At 42.7% G+C, this 19,715-nt stretch overlaps 1 protein-coding gene across 3 annotated transcripts in view; it reads right to left on the reverse strand.

Moving 5' to 3' along the window:
- Positions 1–274: 274 nt before the first annotated feature.
- ARMC9 (armadillo repeat containing 9) overlaps positions 275–19,715 on the reverse strand; it is a 153,339-nt gene continuing 133,898 nt past the window's right edge. For all 3 annotated transcript variants that reach the window (XM_070753808.1, XM_070753810.1, XM_070753809.1), the window contains exons 23-25: positions 16,482–16,611; positions 4,033–4,205; positions 275–2,100 (exon numbers count right to left, since the gene is read on the reverse strand). In XM_070753808.1, coding sequence (XP_070609909.1) covers positions 2,078–2,100; positions 4,033–4,205; positions 16,482–16,611 — 326 coding nt within the window. In that variant the 3' untranslated portion in view covers positions 275–2,077. The remainder of the gene's footprint in view (positions 2,101–4,032; positions 4,206–16,481; positions 16,612–19,715) is intronic.

The raw sequence follows: 19,715 nt of genomic DNA on the forward strand, positions 1-19,715 counted from the left end.
TTTGCCCCTATCTTCTGGAGTGTTGGCTATTCCTGCCAGTTTGGTGTCATCTGCAAATTTGATGAGTTCCCCATCTATCCCCTCGTCCATGTCATTGATGAAGAGGTTGAAGAGCCCTGGGCCTAAAAAAGGCGCCCTGGGGCACTCCACTGCATACTCCCTCCATGTAGATGTAGTTCCATTGAGCACTACACATCGAGGGCGGTTAGTTAGCCATTTTTGAATCCATCTGGTGGTGTTGCTGTCCATCCCACATTTTTCAAGACACAAGACATGCTGGTAATCTCCTTTATTGATACAGGCTACCCGAACAAGATCTGATGGTGTGTCCCCTTCCCTCCCTCGTATACCCAAGAGAATCAATACAAAGGAATCTTGAGCTTCTTCCGCATGCGTTCCTGTTTTCCTGGGGTAAATTCATCTTTTCTCTACAAATGCCTTCTACAGGTAGTCCTTGACTTACAACAGTTCCTTTAATGACTGTTCAAATTTACAACACCATTGAAAAAATTGACTTAGGACCGGTTTTTACATGTAGGACCGCTTGGCAACTGGTTCATATTTATGATGAGTTGTGCTGTCCTTGGGTCACTGCATCCACTTTTGTGAGCTTCTGAAGTCAACAGGGGATTCAGATTCATGTAACAACTGGGTTACTAACTTAACAAATGCAATGATTCGCTTAGCGACGGTGGCAAGGAAAGTCATGAAATGGGGCAAAACAACAAGCATTTCACTTAGCCGCATGGAATTTGGAGCTCAGCTGTCGTCGTAACTCGAGGACTTCCTGCGCGGTATCTTCAAGGCCGTTTCTGTGGTCCTCTACGTTTCGAGAAAGACTGGTGGGCGATCGAAGGCAGAGCCGTACCTGCACAGAACATTCCAGATGTCTCTTCCAGTCCTTCAAATTCTCTGAACAACACCTACTGTATTTGTCGGAGTATAAGACGCACCTCTACCCCGGCAAAAGGGGCTGAAAATTTGGGTGCATCTTATACACTGAATGTAGCTTTTTCGAAGCTTTCCCCCCCCCCCCCCAGTCCTAACGAGGTGGAAACGATCGTCCTGTCTTGCAGGCTTTTTCATTGCTACTCCCTCTGAAAGGTTTTTTTCAGCCCTAAGGAGGTGCTAATGATCTTCCTGGCTTGCGGGATGTTTTTCATTGCTACTCACTCCGAATAAGGTTTTTTTCAGCCCTAAGGAGGTGCTAATGATCTTTATTATTTATTTATTATTTATTTATTTATTACTTAGATTTGTATGCCGCCCCTCTCTGAAGACTCGGAGACATCTTCCTGGCTTGCGGGATGTTTTTCATTGCTGCTCACTCTGAAGGAGGTTTTTTTCAGCCCTAAGAAAGTGCCAATGATCTTCCTGGCTTGTGGGATTTTTCATTGCTACTCCCTCCAAAAAAAGTTTTTTTCAGCCCTAAGGAGGTGCTAATGATCTTCCTGGCTTGTGGGATTTTTTTCATTGGTACTCCCTCCGAAAAACGTTTTTTCAGCTTTAAGGAGGGGATAAAATAATGTGCTGAAGTTGACCAGACTAAGGACGCTAGCCAGATGAACACCTGGTAGGTAGATTTCTCCCTGTATTTTCCACCCCAAAATCTAAGGTGCGTCTTATACTCCGAAAAAATACTGTATTTCATCCTCGTCTCGACAATCGGGCTCTCAAGAAAGTTCTGCTACAGCTAAACCTTGAATCATGGCCAATCGTGGCTTACAGAGACCCACAGCTTGAGTCTCCATTCCATAACAGAAGGTTTTGCTGGGCTTCCTTTGGCGTTTCAAATGAGGACATTTTGCTACTTGAACATTTCCTTTTCAGGCCACAAAATCTGCGGGTTATTTCGGACGTCTCCGATTCCAGGGAAGGATCCCGTCTTTCGACCAAGTCCGAAAAAACACCCAGATCCTATCAGATAGACTCTGAGCCACGGGGTGTAGAGTGTCAGCAATCAGGGCTAATCTCCTGCTTCATTCAGTGGGGTGCCAGGAAGGTGTCAGGGTTCCTGTTACAGCGAGCTGACTGTGGCTGTCTTCGGGCCGGGGGCGCTTGGGGAAAGGCCCTGTCCTCACCTCCTAGAAGAATGGCTGCCTGCAGGAGAGAGGGGGAGAAAAATGGGAGGGGGCGGTCTCAGTTAAAGCAGAAATCAGAAACCGGCAGAGCGGTCTTTCTCAAAATTTATTTATTTATTTTATTTATTTATTTATTGGATTTGTATGCCGGCCCTCTCCGCAGACTCGGGCCGGCTAACAACAGTAATAAAACAGTATATAACAATAATCCAATACTAAAAACGATTAAAAACCCCTTAATATAAAAAACCAAACATACATACAGATGTATACAATTTTATACCATGTATACAATTTTATACCAAAGTGTATCTCAATTCCCCCATGCCTGACGGCAGAGGTGGGTTTTAAGCAGCTTACGAAAGGCGAGGAGGGTGGGGGCAATTCTAATCTCTGGGGGGAGTTGGTTCCAGAGGGCCGGGGCCACCACAGAGAAGGCTCTTCCCCTGGGTCCCGCCAAGCGACATTGTTTAGTTGACGGGACCCGGAGAAGGCCAACTCTGTGGGACCTAACTGGTCACTGGGATTCGTGCGGCAGAAGGCGGTCCCTGAGATATTCTGGTCCGGTGCCATGAAGGGCTTTATAGGTCATAACCAACACTTTGAATTGTGACCGGAAACTGATCGGCAATCAATGCAGACTGCGGAGTGTTGGTGTAACATGGGCATATTTGGTGTAAAATTGGCATCTTCAAGATTGGGTGGACTTCAACTCCCAGAATTCCCCAGCCCGCCTCTATCTTTTGGTCTGTTTTCTTGCAGTCATTTTATTACCTGACTAGGTAACATCATCAGCGCTAGAAGGGAGTGGGGGGGTTGGAGAAAGGAGGAGGAGGAAGAGGAAGAAAAAGGATTGTGGGGTTCTTGGTGCTATCTCAGCTTTGTTCTTTGCTGACATAAGAACCTAAGAAGAGCCCTGGTGAATCAGGGCAAAGCCCATCGAGTCCAGCATTCTGTGTCACTCAGTGGCCCACCAATTGTCCATGGGGATCTTGAGCAGAGAGAGGAGGCAAAACCCTCCCTTTCCCTGGACCCCCAACAAAAGGGACTCAGGGGAACCCTGCCTGCCTCAACCAACATAGAGGCGGCACTTGGACATCCGTTTCAATAACCATCAATACACTCAGCATCCATGAATCTGTCTAATCCTGCCTTGAAGCTAAGGGCCAGAGCGGACATGATAGCAGTCTACAAGTATACGAGGGGATGTCACAGAGAGGAGGGGATCACTTTATTCTTCAGGGCACCAGAGGGCCGGACGAGGAACAACGGCTGGAAGCTGACCAAGGAGAGATTCAACATGGAGATAAGGAGGAACTGACGGTCAGAGCGATCAACCAATGGAACAACCTACCTTCTTCTTCGTCCAAGGAAACTGCACTACCTGACTCTGTCGGCAATAAAACAGGCCTATGACATGTTGACTGTTTCCCCTGCATCCACCTCCACATTCCATGGGGCAGGAGCTGGGCCAGAGCCAACCACAACAAAATCAAAGGGAGCTTTGGGGACGTTTGCCAATTATTCCTGTTGTTGTAAGCTGCCCTTCGGGAGTTGGGCGGCATAGAAATGCTATAAATTAAAATTACGTCAAATTAAACTTAGAAATGTTCAATCGCATGGAGATGTAGCACTGCTCCATGTTGCAAAAGCCGACCCTGCTTGGAACAGGAGACACTTCACAGTGTCTCCTCTGTCATTCTTAGATCCTTGGCTAAAATCTGAATTGCTGGCATCGACGGCTAGGCAGTTGGAACTGCGATATTCATTACGGATGAATTATTACTATCGGTCAGAGACTAAACGCATAGCAGAGACGGCACCAGGAAAGATTCCAGCACATCTGCCAGAGGTTTGCGGAGAAAGAAAACCAGAACCTTTTGAAAAGGAGCACAGAGGACGTGGCAACAACAAAACCAAATTATTATTATTATTATTATTTTTGCTTTACTTTGCTTGTTCCTTGTTGACTCCGCTGACGAGCTGGAGCGAAGGGCTGGGTGAGGTCCAGACGGGCAGAACTGGGGGGTGATGGACGGGAGCTTCCCTCTCCCGGGCCGAAGGTTCTGGAAATCTGGGGCGCAGGGCGGTTTGGCTTTGCTGCTGAAGCCCGGGTGGAATTCGCTGCGAGGGAAAAAAAGAAGAATGAATGAAACAGAAGAACAGAAGGGAAGAGAACAATTAATGGAATGGAATGGACTAGACTGGAAGAATAGAATAGAATAATTAATGGAATGGAAGAATAGAATTGAATAAAATAGGATAGGATAGGATGGGATAGGATAGAAATAGAGCTAGAACAGAATAATAGAATAGAATAGAGTAGAGTAGAGTAGAATAGGATTCACTAAGTTTGCATTACTATTATTAGTCTTATCCTTCTTATCATCCACCTCCTCTCACTAATGACTGTATGACTGTAACTTGTTACTTGTATGCTTAAGATTTTTATTAATATTGATTGTTTCCTAATTGCTTATTTGACCCCTATAACAATCATTAAGTGTTGTGCCTCCTGATTCTTGACAAATGTCTCTTTTTCTTTTATGTACACTGAGAGCATCTGCACCAAAGACAAATTCCTTGTGGGTCCAACACACTTGGCCAATAAAATCATTCTATTCTATTCTATTCTTTCTATCTTCCTATTCTTTCTATTCCATTCCATTCTCTGATATTTATTCTATTCTATTCCATTCCATTCTCCAATATTTATTCTATTCTATTCCATTCCATTCTCCAATATTTATTCTATTCTGTTCTATTCTATTTTATTTTGTTCTTCCCATTTCATTCAATTGTCCAATATTTATTCTATTCTATTATACTCTATTCCATTGCATTTCATCTTATGATTCTTGAGGCAAGCAGAATATAAACTGAGATCAAACAGCACTCCTACTAACACTGATATTGTTACCTAGTTTGGGTCATGAAACGTCTGCAAGAAAACAAGCAAGCGCAGAGACCACCAAGCCCCCCCCCCCCCCCCCCCGTTTCAACCCTGAGCTACAAATATTCCCCCTTTATTCTTGCCGGCGCAATTATTAGTTCTATGCTAAATCAGAAGTCTCCAAACTTGGCCATTTTAAGACTTGTGGACTTCAACTCCCAGAATTCGGCATGGCTGGCTGGGGAATTCTGGGAGTTGAAGTCCACAAACTTTAAAGTTGCCAAATTTAAAGTGCTAAAGCCCACTGCAACAATATTGCCAAAAAGGCTTCTAGAGTTGTTAACCTGATCCTACGTAGCTTCTGCTCCGGCAATCTCACACTGCTCACAAGAGCCTACAAAACGTTTGCCAGACCCATCCTAGAATACAGCTCATCTGTCTGGAACCCATAGCACATCTTGGACATCAACACCGTTGAAAACATCCAAAGATATTTCACCAGAAGAGCCCTTCACTGCTCCACTAGAAACAGAACATCCTACGAAAATAGACTAACAATCCTGGGTCTAGAAAGCTTAGAACTACGACGCCTAAAACACGATTTACGTATTGCCCACAAGATCATATGCTGCAACATCCTATCTGTCAATGACTACTTCAGCTTCAACCGCAACAACACAAGAGCACGCAACAGATTCAAACTTAATATTAACCGCTCCCAACTTGACTGTAAAAAATATGACTTCAGTAACCGAGTTGTCAAAGCGTGGAACTCATTACCGGACTCCATAGTGTCATCCCCAAACCCCCAACACTTTACCCTTAGATTATCTACGGTTGACCTATCCAGATTCCTAAGAGGTCAGTAAGGGGCGAGTACAAGTGCACTAGAGTGCCTTCCGTCCCCTGTTCTATTGCTCTCCTATATCTCCTATACCTTTCTTCTATTCCTATATCTCTTCTTCTATTCTTTCATTGATATGTTCTATTCCTATATCTTCTTTTCTATTCTTTCTTAGATATATTTTACTATGAGTATCTCCTCTATAACCTTCATCATGTATTTTACTATGTGTATATAGATATATACCCACTAAAACCCTCATTGTGTATTGGACAAAATAAATAAATAAATGGAAAATAAAATAAATCATAACAATAATGGCACTTAGACTTATATACCACTTCCACAGTGGTTTAACAGCCCTCTCTAAGAGGTTTACGGAGTCAGTATATTCCCCCCAACAATTTGGGTCCTTGTAATACATACCGTAAATTAAAATAGAGTAAATGAAGCTGTGCCAACAAATTTTGCACTGCTGTTGGTAAACTTACTTATGTCAATCAAAATAGAATTGGAAGGATCTTGGAGGTCTTCTAGTCCAACCCCTGCTCAAGCAGGAGACCCAATATTATATGAGACAAGTGGCTGTCCAATCTTAAAAACCTCCAGTGATAAAGCCACCCATAACTCTGGTGGCATTCTGTTCCATTGGTTAGTTATTCTACTGTTAGGAAATTTCTCCTTAGTTCTAAGTTGCTTCTCTCCTTGCTTAGTTTCTATCCGTTGCTTCTTGTTCTACCGTCAGGCCCTTTGGAGAAAGTGGACCCCTCCTTTTTGTAGCCCCTCCAATATTGGAAGATTGTAATCATACAGATGGATAAACAATTGGCTGTCCAACCGGACGCAACGAGTTGTCCTCAACGGTTCCAAATCCACATGGAAGAAGGTAGGCAGTGGGGTACCACAGGGTTCTGTCCTGGGCCCTGTACTCTTCAATATTTTCATCAATGATCTGGACGAGGGAGTAGAAGGGCAACTAATCAAATTCGCAGACGACACCAAGCTGGCAGGGGTAGCCAACACCCTAGACTCAGGCTCAAAATATAGAAAGATCTAGACAGATTAACACTATGGGCCCACAATAACAACATGATGTTCAACGTCGACAAGAGCAAAGTCCTTCACCTTGGGAAAAAAAAAACCTAGACACACATACAGCCTGGGAGAAACCCCACTTAGCAGTAGTGACTGTGAAAGAGATCTTGGAGTCTTGGTGGATAATCAACTAAACATGAGCCAGCAATGTGCAGCAGCGGCCAAAAAAGCCAACACTATCCTAAGCTGCATCAACAGGGGGATACACTCCAAGACCAGGGAAGTATTAATGCCACTCTACTACGCCCTGGTCAGACCACATCTGGAGTACTGCATCCAGTTCTGGTCACCACACTTCAAAAGAGACATAGAAACTCTGGAGAAGGTGCAGAATGATTAGGGGACTTGAAACCAAGACTTACGAAGAGAGACTGCGGGAACTAGGCATGGATAGCCTAGAGAAAAGGAGGGCCAGAGCGGACATGATAGCAGTCTACAGGTATACGAGGGGTTGCCACAGAGAGGAGGAGGCCACTCTATTCTCCAGAGCACCAGAGGGCCGGATGAGGAACAATGGCTGGAAGCTGACCAAGGAGAGATTCAACCTAGAAGTAAGGAAGAACTTCCTGACGGGCAGAGCGATCAACAGTGGAACAACCTGCCTGCGGAGGTTGTGAACTCCCCAACTCTGGACACTTTCAAGAGGAGATTGGACTGCCCTTTGGCTGGGGTGCTTTAGGATTCCTGCTCAGGCAGGGGGTTGGACTTGATGACCTGCATGGTCCCTTTCAACTCTAATAATAAACAGACAGACAGACAAACAGACAAACAGACAGACAGACAGATAAATGTCCCTGAGTCCTTCTCTTCCTTAACAGAATTCTTTATTGGCCAAGTGTGATTGGACACACAAGGAATTTGTCTTCAGTAGATAAGCTCTCAGTGCACATAACAAATACATTTCATCAAGAATCATAAGATGCAACACTTAGTGATACTCATAGGATACTAAATCAGCAATCAAAATCATGCTAGGAAACTAAATAAAACAATATAAATTGTAAAGATGCAAGCAATAGGGGTATGTAGTTATAAATAAATGGAGATAGGTAATAAGAAGGATGAGAAGAATAGTAAATAGTTTGACAGTGTTGTGGGAATTAGTTGTTCAGCAATAGCAATAGCATTTAGACATATACCGCTTCATAGAGCTTTAACAGCCTTCTCTAAGTGGTTTACCGAATCAGTCTCTTGCCTCTGGGTCCTCATATGACTCACCTCGGAAGGATGGAAGGCTGAGTCAACCTGGAGCCGGTGGTGAGATTTTGACAGTACCACGTACTGTATTGGTTGGGTTTCCAATATATGAAGATAAACCAGCATTGTATGTTAGGAGAAAATAATGGTATTACTTTAAGAACTAGGTAGCAATTATGAGCTAGGCTGCAATGTAGCTATATAAGGGAGACAGAGGGGCTGCTCTTTGTTACATTCTGTAGTTGCATTCTGTTGTCTTGAGCTTTGTTGTATTTATTTATTTATTTATTTATTTATTTTATTAGAAACATAAAAACATAGAAGACTGAGGGCAGAAAAAGACCTCATGGTCCATCTAGTCTGCCCTTATACTATTTCCTGTATTTTATCTTAGGATGGATCTATGTTCATCCCAGGCAGGTTTCAATTCAGTTACTGTGGATTTACCAACCACGTCTGCTGGAAGTTTGTTCCAAGGATCTACTACTCTTTCAGTGAAATAATATTTTCTCACATTGCTTTTGATCTTTCCCCCAACTAACTTCAGATTGTGTCCCCTTGTTCTTGTGTTCACTTTCCTACTAAAAACACTTCCCTCCTGAACCTGCAATTCTGTTGTTGAGCTTTGTTGCATTTATTTATTTATTTATTTAGTCCAATACACAATACATATTGAAGAGAATAGATATGAAGTATTATATATAAAGAGAAGATATAAAAATAGAGGAGAAGATATATGAAGGAAGAAAAGATATATGATATATGAGATAAAGGAAAGACAATTGGACAGGGGACGAAAGGCAGACTAGTGCACTTATGCACGCCCCTTACTGACCTCTTAGGAACCTGGAGAGGTCAACCATGGAGAGTCTAAGGGAGAAATGTTGGGGTCAGGGGTTGACACTACTGAATCCGGTAGTGAGTTCCACGCTTCGACAACTCGATTGCTAAAGTCATATTTTTTACAGTCAAGCTTGGAGCGATTAATATTAAGTTTGAATTTGTTGCGTGCTCGTGTGTTGTTGCGGTTGAAGCTGAAGTAGTCGTTGACAGGCAGGACGTTGCAGCATATGATTTTGTGGGCAATACTTAGATCGTGTTTTAGGCGTCATAGTTCGAAGCGTCTGTTCTGTTGCTATACAGTGTCCCCTCGATTTTCGCGGGGGATGCGTTCCGGGACCGCCCGCGAAAGTCGAATTTCCGCGAAGTAGAGATGCGGAAGTAAATACACTATTTTTGGCTATGAACAGTATCCCAAGCCTTCCCTTAACACTTTAAACCCCTAAATTACAATTTCCCATTCCCTTAGCAACCATTTAGATTATTACTCACCATGTTTATTTATTAAAGTTTATTTTAAAAAATGTTTTTTAAAGGCAGACGAAAGTTTGGCAATGACATATGACGTCATCGGGTGGCAAATACCATGGTATAGGGGAAAAAACCGTGAAGTATTTTTTAATTAATATTTTTGAAAAACCGTGGTATAGACGTTTCGCAAAGTTCGAACCCGCAAAAATCGAGGGAACACTGTATCTTGTAATGTTGGCTATTGGTGTGTACATGCTGGTTAGTATTAAAATAAGAGCTGTGTGCAATATACTGTGAAGAATATAGTATACTGATGTAGAGGTGTTTGCTGTATTAATAAGAGAATAAGCAGTGTGTTAATACTAAATACTATATGAACCTGCTTTGTTTGAAGAAGATGGACTGTATTATAATTACTGTGTAAGATTATGGAGATATTGTCTATCTTGTAAATAATACCTTTACCATATGTTGGCTTGTATTATTGTCTGAAAAACCCCACCACTGCCACATGTACCCTGGTTCAAATACAGTATTTCTATCATTGGGTCTAGGCGCTGTGTGGATTGCTGATAGATTTGAACTGCTGAACTACAGCTAGCAGTTAGCCAAACTAGTCTGCAGTGCTGCACTTTAACCACTGCACCACCGCGGATCAGCTGAGTGACGGCATGCAGAGAAAAAGTCCTTGTTTCTAGTTGTTTTGATGTGCAACGCTCAATAACGTCATTTTGAAAGCAGAAGATGAAACAATTTAAATTCCAGGATGTGAAGAGTCTGTAGATATTTTCACGGCCTATTTCATATTTCAATACTGCAAATTTATACTGCAAATTTATCTATCTATCTATCTATCTATCTATCTATCTATCTATCTATCTATCTATCTATCTATCTATCTATCTATCTATCTATCTATCTACCTACCCACCCACCTACCTACCTAATCTATCTATTGTTAGAGTTGAAAGGGACCATGAAGGCCATCGAGTTCAACCCCCTGCCCAAGCAAGAACCCTATAGCACACCAGTCAAGTGGCAGTTCAATCTTCTCTTAAAAATGTCCAGAGTGTTGGAGTTCACAACGTCCGCTGGTAGGTTGTTCCATTGGTTGATCGCTCTGACCGTCAGGAAGTTCCTCCTTATTTCCATGTTGAATCTCTCCTTGGTCAGCTTCCAGCCGTTGTTCCTCGTCCGGCCCTCTGGTGCCCTGAAGAATACAGTGATCCCCTCCTCTCTGTGACATCCCCTCGTATACCTGTGGACTGCTATCATGTCCGCTCTGGCCCTCCTTTTCTCTAGGCTATCCATGCCCAGTTCCCTCAGTCTCTCTTCGTAAGTCTTGGTTTCCAATCCCTTAATCATCTTGGTTGCTCTTTTTTACACCTTCTCCAGAGTTTCAATGTCTCTTTTGAAGTGTGGTGACCAGAACTGAATACAGTCCTCCAGGTGTGGTCGGACCAGGGTGTAGTAGAGTGGTATTAAGACTTCCCTGGTCTTGGAGTGTATTCCCCTGTTGATACAGCTTAGGATTGTGTTGGCTTTTTTATATAATATTTCATGTCTAGATAAACTAGACATACCCATTTCCTGCAACCGTTCTTCGTATGTGGTAGCCCTCAGCCCCTTAAATCATCTTTATTGCTGTTCTCTCTACTCCCAAAATCTTTTTTTTATATAACAGGTCTTGACCCAAACTGGGTGCAGTGTTGCAAGTGTGGCCTTACAAAGGCTTTATAAACCGATTCACGTTACGGAAATGAGTGATACCAAGCTGTTTTAAGAGAATCCATTTGGCCACGCACTTCTGCACACCGGAATCTAACTATTTGCCTATGGGGAGTTTGCATTCTCTACTCTGTTTGCCGAGCAGAAAGAGAAGCTGCGCAGGAAACCTGAGAGCCGACAAAAAAGAGTTACATTCGTTCATCGGCGACCCACAAACCACAACAAATTATTCAAACCGACAGCAGTACAATGTGTTCCCTTCTGCACAATACTAGGAAGTAGAGTGGGTGCATCTTTCTCATATTACAGAAAGTTACGGATTAACAGAGTTGGAGGGACCTTGTTGGTCATCTAGTCCAGCCCCTTGACCAAGTAGTTTCTTGAAAATTTCCACTGATGCAAGTCCCACAATTTCTAAAGGCAACTTCTGTTCCATTGGATGATGGTTCTCACTGTCGGAAAGTTCCTCCTTATTTCCAGGTTGAGTCTCTCCTTGACCAGTTTCCACCCATCATTCCTTGTCTGACCTTTAGGTGCCTTGGAAAACAGGTTGACCCCCTCCCCTCTGTGGCAGCCCTTCAAATATTGGAAAACTGCTATTATGTCTCCCCTGGTCCTTCTTTTCCTTAACATAGAAACATAGAAGTCTGACGGCAGAAAAAGACCTCATGGTCCATCTAGTCTGCCCTTATACTATTTTCTGTATTTTATCTTAGGATGGATCTATGTTTATCCCAGCCATGTTTAAATTCAGTTACGGTGGATTTACCAACCACGTCTGCTGGAAGTTTGTTCCAAGGATCTACTACTCTTTCAGTAAAATAATATTTTCTCATGTTGCTTTTGATCTTTCCCCCAACTAACTTCAGATTGTGTCCCCTTGTTCTTGGGTTCACTTTCCTATTAAAAACACTTCCCTCCTGGACCTTATTTAACCCTTTATCCTATTTAAATGTTTCCATCATGTCCCCCCTTTTCCTTCTGTCCTCCAGACTACAGTATACAGATTGAGTTCATGAAGTCTTTCCTGATACGTTTTATGCTTAAGACCTTCCACCATTCTTGTAGCCCGTCTTTGGACCCGTTCAATTTTGTCAATATCTTTTTGTTGGTGAGGTCTCCAGAACTGAACACAGTATTCCAAATGGGGTCTCACCAGCGCTCTATATAGCGGGATCATAATCTCCCTCTTTCTGCTTGTTATACCTCTAGCTATGCAGCCAAGCATCCTACTTGCTTTCCCTACCACCTGACTGCACTGTTCACCCATTTTGAGACTGTCAGAAATCACTACCCCTAAATCACATGCCCAGATTCTGTAGCTGTTCTTCATATGTTTTATCCTCCAGTCCCCTAATCATCTTTGTTGCTCTTCTCTGCACTTTTTCTAGAGTCTCAACATCTTTTTTGCATTGTAGCGACCAAAACTGAATGCAAATATTCCAAGTGTGGCTTATAAAGTGGCATTAACACTTGATTCGCGTGATCTTGATTCTCTCCCTCTGTTGATGCAGCCTAGAACTGTGCTGGCTTTTTTGGCCGCTGCTGCCCACGGCTGGCTCCTATTTAAATGGTTGTCCACTAGGACTCCAAGATCTCTCTCACAGTTACTACTGTTGAGCAAGGTACCACCTATACTGTTCCTGTGCATTTGGTTTTTCCTGCCTTGTCTTGTGTTAATATCACTTTATAAGACCTTGGTAAGGCCACACTTGGAATACTGCATTCAGTTTGGGTCACCATGATGCAAAAAGGATGTTGAGACTCTAGAAAAAGTACATAGAAGAGCAACATAGGAGACTGAAGGCTAAAACATATGAAGACCTGTTGCAGGAACTGGGTATGTCTAGTTTAATTAAAAGAAGGCCCAGGGGGAGACATGAATGTTCCAATATCTCAGGGGCTGCCCCAAAGAAGAAGGAGTCAAGCTATTCTCCAAAGCACCTGAAGGCAGTGTTCTCTCTAAATTTTTTTTGGGGTGGGCGGAAAAGTATAGTGTCTGAGCGGCAGTCCCTTCGGGACTGGGCGACACAGAAATAATAATAAAATTTCCCTCTCGGCTTCTGGGCAGGTTTGGAAAACTCTGAGTTGATGATGATTTTTAAGTGAGCGATTGCTCACCTGCTCAGCTTAGAGGGAACTATGCCTGAAGGTAGAACAAGAAGCAACAGCTGGAAATTAATCAAGCATAGAAGCAACCTAGAACTAAGGAGAGACTCCCTTACAGTTAGGACAATTAACCAGTGGAACAAATTGCCACCATAAGTTGTGAATTCCCCAACCCTGGAAGTTTTTAAGAATTTGTTCATTTGTCTGAAGTAGTGTAGGGTTTCCTGCTTAAGCAGGGGGTTGGACTAGAAGACCTCCCAGGTCCCTTCCAATTCATTCTCCGGAACCGCCTGCTACCGCACGAATCCCAGCGCCTGATAAGGTCCTACAGAGTTGGCATTCTCTGGGTCCCATTGACTAAACAATGTCGTTTGGCAGGCCCCAGGGGAAGAGCCTTCTCTGTGGCAGCCCCGGCCCTCTGGAATCAACTTCCCCCGGAGATTAGAACTGCCCCCACCCTCCTTGTCTTTCGTAAGCTACTCAAGACCCACTTATATCGCCAGACATGGGGGAACTGAGGCACCTTCCCCAGGCTTTTATACTTCATGTTTGGTATGTATGTGTTGTTTGGTTTTAAATGATGGGGTTTTATATGTCTTTTTTTTCTTTTAATATTAGATTTGTTCCACTGTAACATTGTTTTTATTATTGTTGTGAGTCGCCCCGAGTCTTCAGAGAGGGCGGCATACAAATCTAATAAATTATTATTAATTATTATTCTATTCTATTCTATTCCATTCCGTTCTATTCTACTCCATATACCACACACAGAACAGCCAGAAACACACACACTGCTAGAGAGAAGTTCCCTTAAGGTGGATCCCCGTACGAGTCCGAAAGCAAAGCCTCTGGTCCTGCTTGACCGACCCAGATTGGATCCTACACTCCTGTTGTTGGTAACTTGATCGAGCAGCAATTTCCCTTCCGTCCCAAATGGAAAGAGGAAGGTGCCGGCGGGAATTAGCATCTTAACAAAAAGGCTTCAACGATGCGGAAAAAACGAAACTTTTTGCTTGGCAGCTCTTGGTTCCACCTCTTGCCTGATTTAATCCCCATTTTACAAGGCTGGACTTTGTAAACAAGCCCTCTGCAGTTGTGCTGATTCAGGGATTAGCTGTTGAAATGTCAGTTCCTCCTGTTTGATGATGGACAGGTCCGTTAGACAAGAGGAAATATCAGGGGGAAAAATATCCTATTTAGTGAACTGGCCATTTTTGGCTCCCAGGGTTCCGGGTTCATTCTTTCATTAAATTGTCTTCAAAGGGAGTAGATTTATTTATTTATTTATTTTATTTATTTATTAGATTTGTATGCCGCCCCTCTCCGGAGACTCGGAGCGGCTCACAACAACAAAATAGTACAAATCCAATAGTTAAAAACAATTTAAAACCCTAAATATAAAAAGCAATCATACATCTCATACAAACCATAGGTAAAGCGGAAACGGCCCAGGGAATCAATTTCCCCATGCCTGACGGCAGAGGTGGGTTTTGAGGAGTTTGCGAAAGGCAAGGAGGGTGGGGGCAATCCTGATCTTCCAGAAAGAGTGCAGAGAAGAGCAACAAAGATGATTAAGGACCTGAAGGCGAAAGCATATGAAGGGAACTGGGCATGGCTAGTTTAATAAAAAGAAGGACCAGGGGAGACAGGATAGCAGTCTTCCAATATCTCAGGGGTAGCCACAAAGAAGAAGGAGTCAGGCTATTCTCCAAAGCACCTGAAGGTAGAACAGGAAGCAATGGGTGGAAACTAAACAAGGAAAGAAGCAACTTAGAACTAAGGAGAAATTCCCTGACAGTTAGAACAATTGATCAGTGGAACAGCTTGCCTCCAGAAGTGGTGAATGCTCCACAAACTAGATATACTCATTGGGTATGGGTATGTCTATTATTATTATTATTATTATTATTATTATTATTATTATTATTATTATTATTATGTTAGTACAACACAGCAAACGAGATCACTATGCTGGATTTCGTATTTCATCACCAGTCGGGCGCTTCCCAAGCACCCAGCACTGCGTGATGTAGCAGCAAATTATGTTTGCCCATCCCAGTAAAGCGGCCTTTTGCAATTGACAGGTGGAGATTTTGTCAATTCCGATGATTTTCAAATGTCCACTGAGATCCTTTGGCCCTGCGTCCAGCGTGCCAAGTACCACTGGGACCACTTTCACGGGATTATTATTATTATTATTATTATTATTATTATTATTATTATTACTATTATTATTAGATTTGTATGCTGCCCCTCTCTGAAGACTCGAGGCGGCTCACAGTGTAGATACAGACATAAACATGTAGCACAAATCTAATAATTTAAAAAACAACTAAAAATCCTAATGTAATACAATAATGAAAAGAAGGACCAGGGGAGACATGAGAGCAGCCTTCCAGTATCTCAGGGGTTGCCACAAAGAAGAAGGAGTCAACCTATTCTCCAAAGCACCTGAGGGTAGAACAAGAAGCAATGGGTGGAAACCAAACAAGGAGAGAAGCAACTTAGAACTAAGGAGGAACACATGTGAGATTTCGGTGGTTTTTTTGCTTCCGCGCATGGGCAGAAGCAAAATCTTGCTGGGATGCACCCATGTGCGCGCAGCTCCATTTTTGCTACCAGTGTGCAGTGTGGAGCGTACCGGGTAGCAACCCAATACTGGTATAGATGGCTGAGGAATTCTGGGAATTGAAGTCCTTAAGTCTTTAAAATGCGCTACTGGATGCCGAGTGTATCGGTGGTTATTGAAACGGATGTCCAAGTGCCTCTATGTTGCTTGAGGCAGGCAGGGTTCCCTTGAATACCATTGGTTGGGGGTCCAGGGAAAGGGAGGGTTTTGCCTTCTCTTTCTGCTCAAGATCCCCATGGACAATTGGTGGGCCACTGTGGGACACAGAATGCTGGACTCGATGGGCTTTGGCCTGATTCAACATGGCTCTTCTTAAGATCTTATGTATTTCCTTCCTTCCTTCCTTCCTTCCTTCCTTCCTTCCTTCCTCCCTCCTTCCCTCCCTTTCTCCCTCCCTCCCTCCTCCCTCCCTCCCTCTTTCCTTCCTTCCATTTGTTGGGGGTCAAGGGAAAGGGAGGGTCTTGCCTTCTCTTTCTGCTCAAAATCCCCATGGACAATTGGGGGACCACTCTGGGACACAGAATGCTGGACTCCATGGGCTTTGGCCTGATTCAGCAGGGCTCTTCTTAGGGTCTTAGGTTCTTACTGACGTACCTGTTTGGCCAGCTGTTTCCAGCCTCTTGGGAAGAACCGGGGGAGTGAAGAATCAGAACTTCGGCAACAGACTGGACATCCAGCTCAGCTCCATGGCGCATCGATGACCTCCCAGAAGCTTCGCTTTCAACTGCCGTTTGGGGAAAAGGGACATGGGGTTTTTTGGTTGTTGCTTCGTTTAGAGAAGCATCAAAAAATTATACATTTTCTCCCAAAAAAGGGTTGTTTTTCCTCCTGTTTTTTCCCCACAAAAATGAGATGGGCAAAAGTGTCTGGGGAGCCTGCAGAGACCTCCTGGATTTGTTTGTTTGTTTGTTTGTTTGTTTCTCTCTCTCTCTCTTTATTGGATTTGTATGCCGCCCCTCTCCGAAGACTCGGGGTGGCTAACAGCAATAATAACACAGCATATAATAATAATCCAATACTAAAAACAATTAAAAACCCATTATAATAAAAACCAAACAGACATACAGACATACCATGCATACAATTGTAGAGGCCTAGGGGGAAAGAGTATCTCAGTTCCCCCATGCCTGGCGGCAGAGGTGGGTTTTAAGAAGTTTACGAAAGGCAAGGAGGGTGGGGGCAATTGTAATCTCTGGGGGGAGTTGGTTCCAGAGGGCCGGGGCCGCCACAGAGAAGGCTCTTTCCCTGGGTCCCACCAAGCGGCATTGTTTTGTTGACGGGACCCGGAGAAGACCCACTCTGTGGGACCTAACTGGTCGCTGGGATTCGTACAGCAGATGCTGGGGGATGGCAAAAATGTCCCCATTTTGTGAAAAAATGGGTGGAAAATGGCCTGTTTTTCGCAAAAACGGAACTGTTTTTTGCCTTCTACTGGTAAGGGGTGCAAGGGTCTTCAAACTAGGCAGGTTTAAGACTTGTGGACTTCAACTCCCATTCCTGAGCTAGCCTGACTGGAGGAGGAATTCTGGGATTTGAGCTCCACTAGTCTTAAAGTTGTCAAGTTTGAAGTTTGTAAAAAGTGTACATGGTTGTAAAAAGTATTCTGCTACACTGGTATTTTACTAAATAATATTTGTCTGTTTGTTTGTGAAATTTATATGCCGTCCAACTCCTATTGGCTTACAATAACAACAATAATAGAAACCAAGAAGATTGACGGCAGAAAAAACCTCCTGGTCCATCTAGTCTGCCCTTATACTATTTCCTGTATTTTATCTTAGGGTGGATCTATGTTTATCCCAGGCCTGTTTAAATTCAGTGACTGTGGATTGACCAACCACGTCTGCTGGAAGTTTGTTCCAAGCATCTACTACTCTTTCAGTAAAATAATATTTTCTCACGTTGCTTCTGATCTTTCCCCCAACTAACCTCAGATGGTGTCCCCTTGTTCTTGTGTTCACTTTCATAGAAACATAGAAAACTGACGGCAGAAAAAGACCTCCTGGTCCATCTAGTCTGCCCTTATACTATTTCCTGTATTTTTATCTTAGGATGGATACATGTTTATCCCAGGCATGTTTCAATTCAGTGACTGTGGATTGACCAACCACGTCTGCTGGAAGTTTGTTCCAAGCATCTACTACTCTTTCAGTCAAATAATATGTTCTCACGTTGCTTCTGATCTTTCCCCCAACTAACCTCAGATTGGGCCCCCTTGTCCTTGTGTTCACTTTCCTATGAAAAACACTTCCCTCCTGAACCTTATTTAATCCTTTAACATATTTAAATGTTTCGATCATGTCCCCCCTTTCCCTTCTGTCCTCCAGGCTATAATTAAGAGATAATGTAAAAAATATGGGCTACAATAATGGCAATAGTAAAAAGCGATATAAAAATGCATTAATAACCCTTAAAAAACCATGCATACTCTCAATCATTTATATTACTACACCATTTGGTTCAGAGCACTTTTTCCCTTGTTTTCCACCTCTAAAATCTAGGTGCATCTTATACTCGGTATATACATTGATATGTATATGGAAATTGTGGAGGGGAAAAAAATTAAAAGAGAGAACAAAAAGAAAAACCAGAAAGTTTGTTCCTTCCTTCCTTGCTTCCTTCTTTCGTCAAGGATGAATTGGTGGTATACAAAGATATAACAATGTTTATATCCATGATACTAGCAAGAGAGAAACATTAGGACAGGGGACGGAAGGCACACTGGTGCACTTATGCACGCCCCTCACTGACCTCTTAGGAATCGGGAAAGGTCAACAGGGGAGAGGCTAAAGGGAAAGTTTGGGAGTTAGGTGAAGTAATAATAATAATAATAATAATAATAATAATAATAATAATAATAATTTATTAGATGTGTATGCCGCCCCTCTCCGAAGACTCGGGATGGCTCACAACAATAATAAAAGACAATACAGTATAACAGTGAAAACAAATCTAATATTAAAAGAAAAAGATATGTAAAACTCCCACAATTAAAACCATACAACACATACATACCAAACATAAAATATAAAAGCCTGGGGTAGGTGTCTCATGATACTACAGAGTCTGGTAGTATGTTCCATGCATCAACTACTCGGATACTAAACTCGTATTTCCTGCATTCGAGTTTGGAACAGTTTGGTGATGTTGTTGTTTGGCAATTCTGTTCCTAATCACGTTCGTAAGTAGAGGACCCCCTTAGTAAATCTGCCATAACCGTCTGGTACGGGGATAGGCAAAGTTGGCTCTTCTATGACTTGTGGACTTCAGCTCCCAGAATTCCTGAGTCAATTATTTATTTGTTTATTTATTTGTTTATCAATCAATCAATCAATCAATCAATCAATCAATCAATCATGCTAGCTCAGGAATTCTGGGAATTGAAATCCACATGTCATAGAAGAGCCAACTTTGCCTACCCCTGTTCTGGAGTATCGCTTCCCTTGAAGAAGAAGTTTCATTTCTGTTTGCTTTCCAGAAAACTTTGAAAAAATGTTTCTTTCATCAACCCTGAGATCTACAGGGAGCCGTCTAAGTGACTGAATGAGGCTCATTCATCCATTCATTCATTCTTCCTTTTCATTCATTTCATTTCTATAGCCGCCCATTTCAATCAGTGACTCCGGGAAGCTTCACATTATTTTTTAAAAAAAATTATAGTTGTCCTCTTGCTTTTGGGGGGATTGTTTTATGTTTTTATTCTTTTCTGTTTTTATTTCTCTTGTTATTTATGCCCAATGTTTTTATCATAATGAGTGGATGTTGTTAGTTTGCTTGTAAAGCCTCCCAGAATTAGTTTATATAAAGAAAAGGAATTGAAATTTCAAA

Source organism: Erythrolamprus reginae, chromosome 5 (assembly GCF_031021105.1).
Source record: "Erythrolamprus reginae isolate rEryReg1 chromosome 5, rEryReg1.hap1, whole genome shotgun sequence".
NCBI lineage: Eukaryota > Metazoa > Chordata > Lepidosauria > Squamata > Dipsadidae > Erythrolamprus > Erythrolamprus reginae.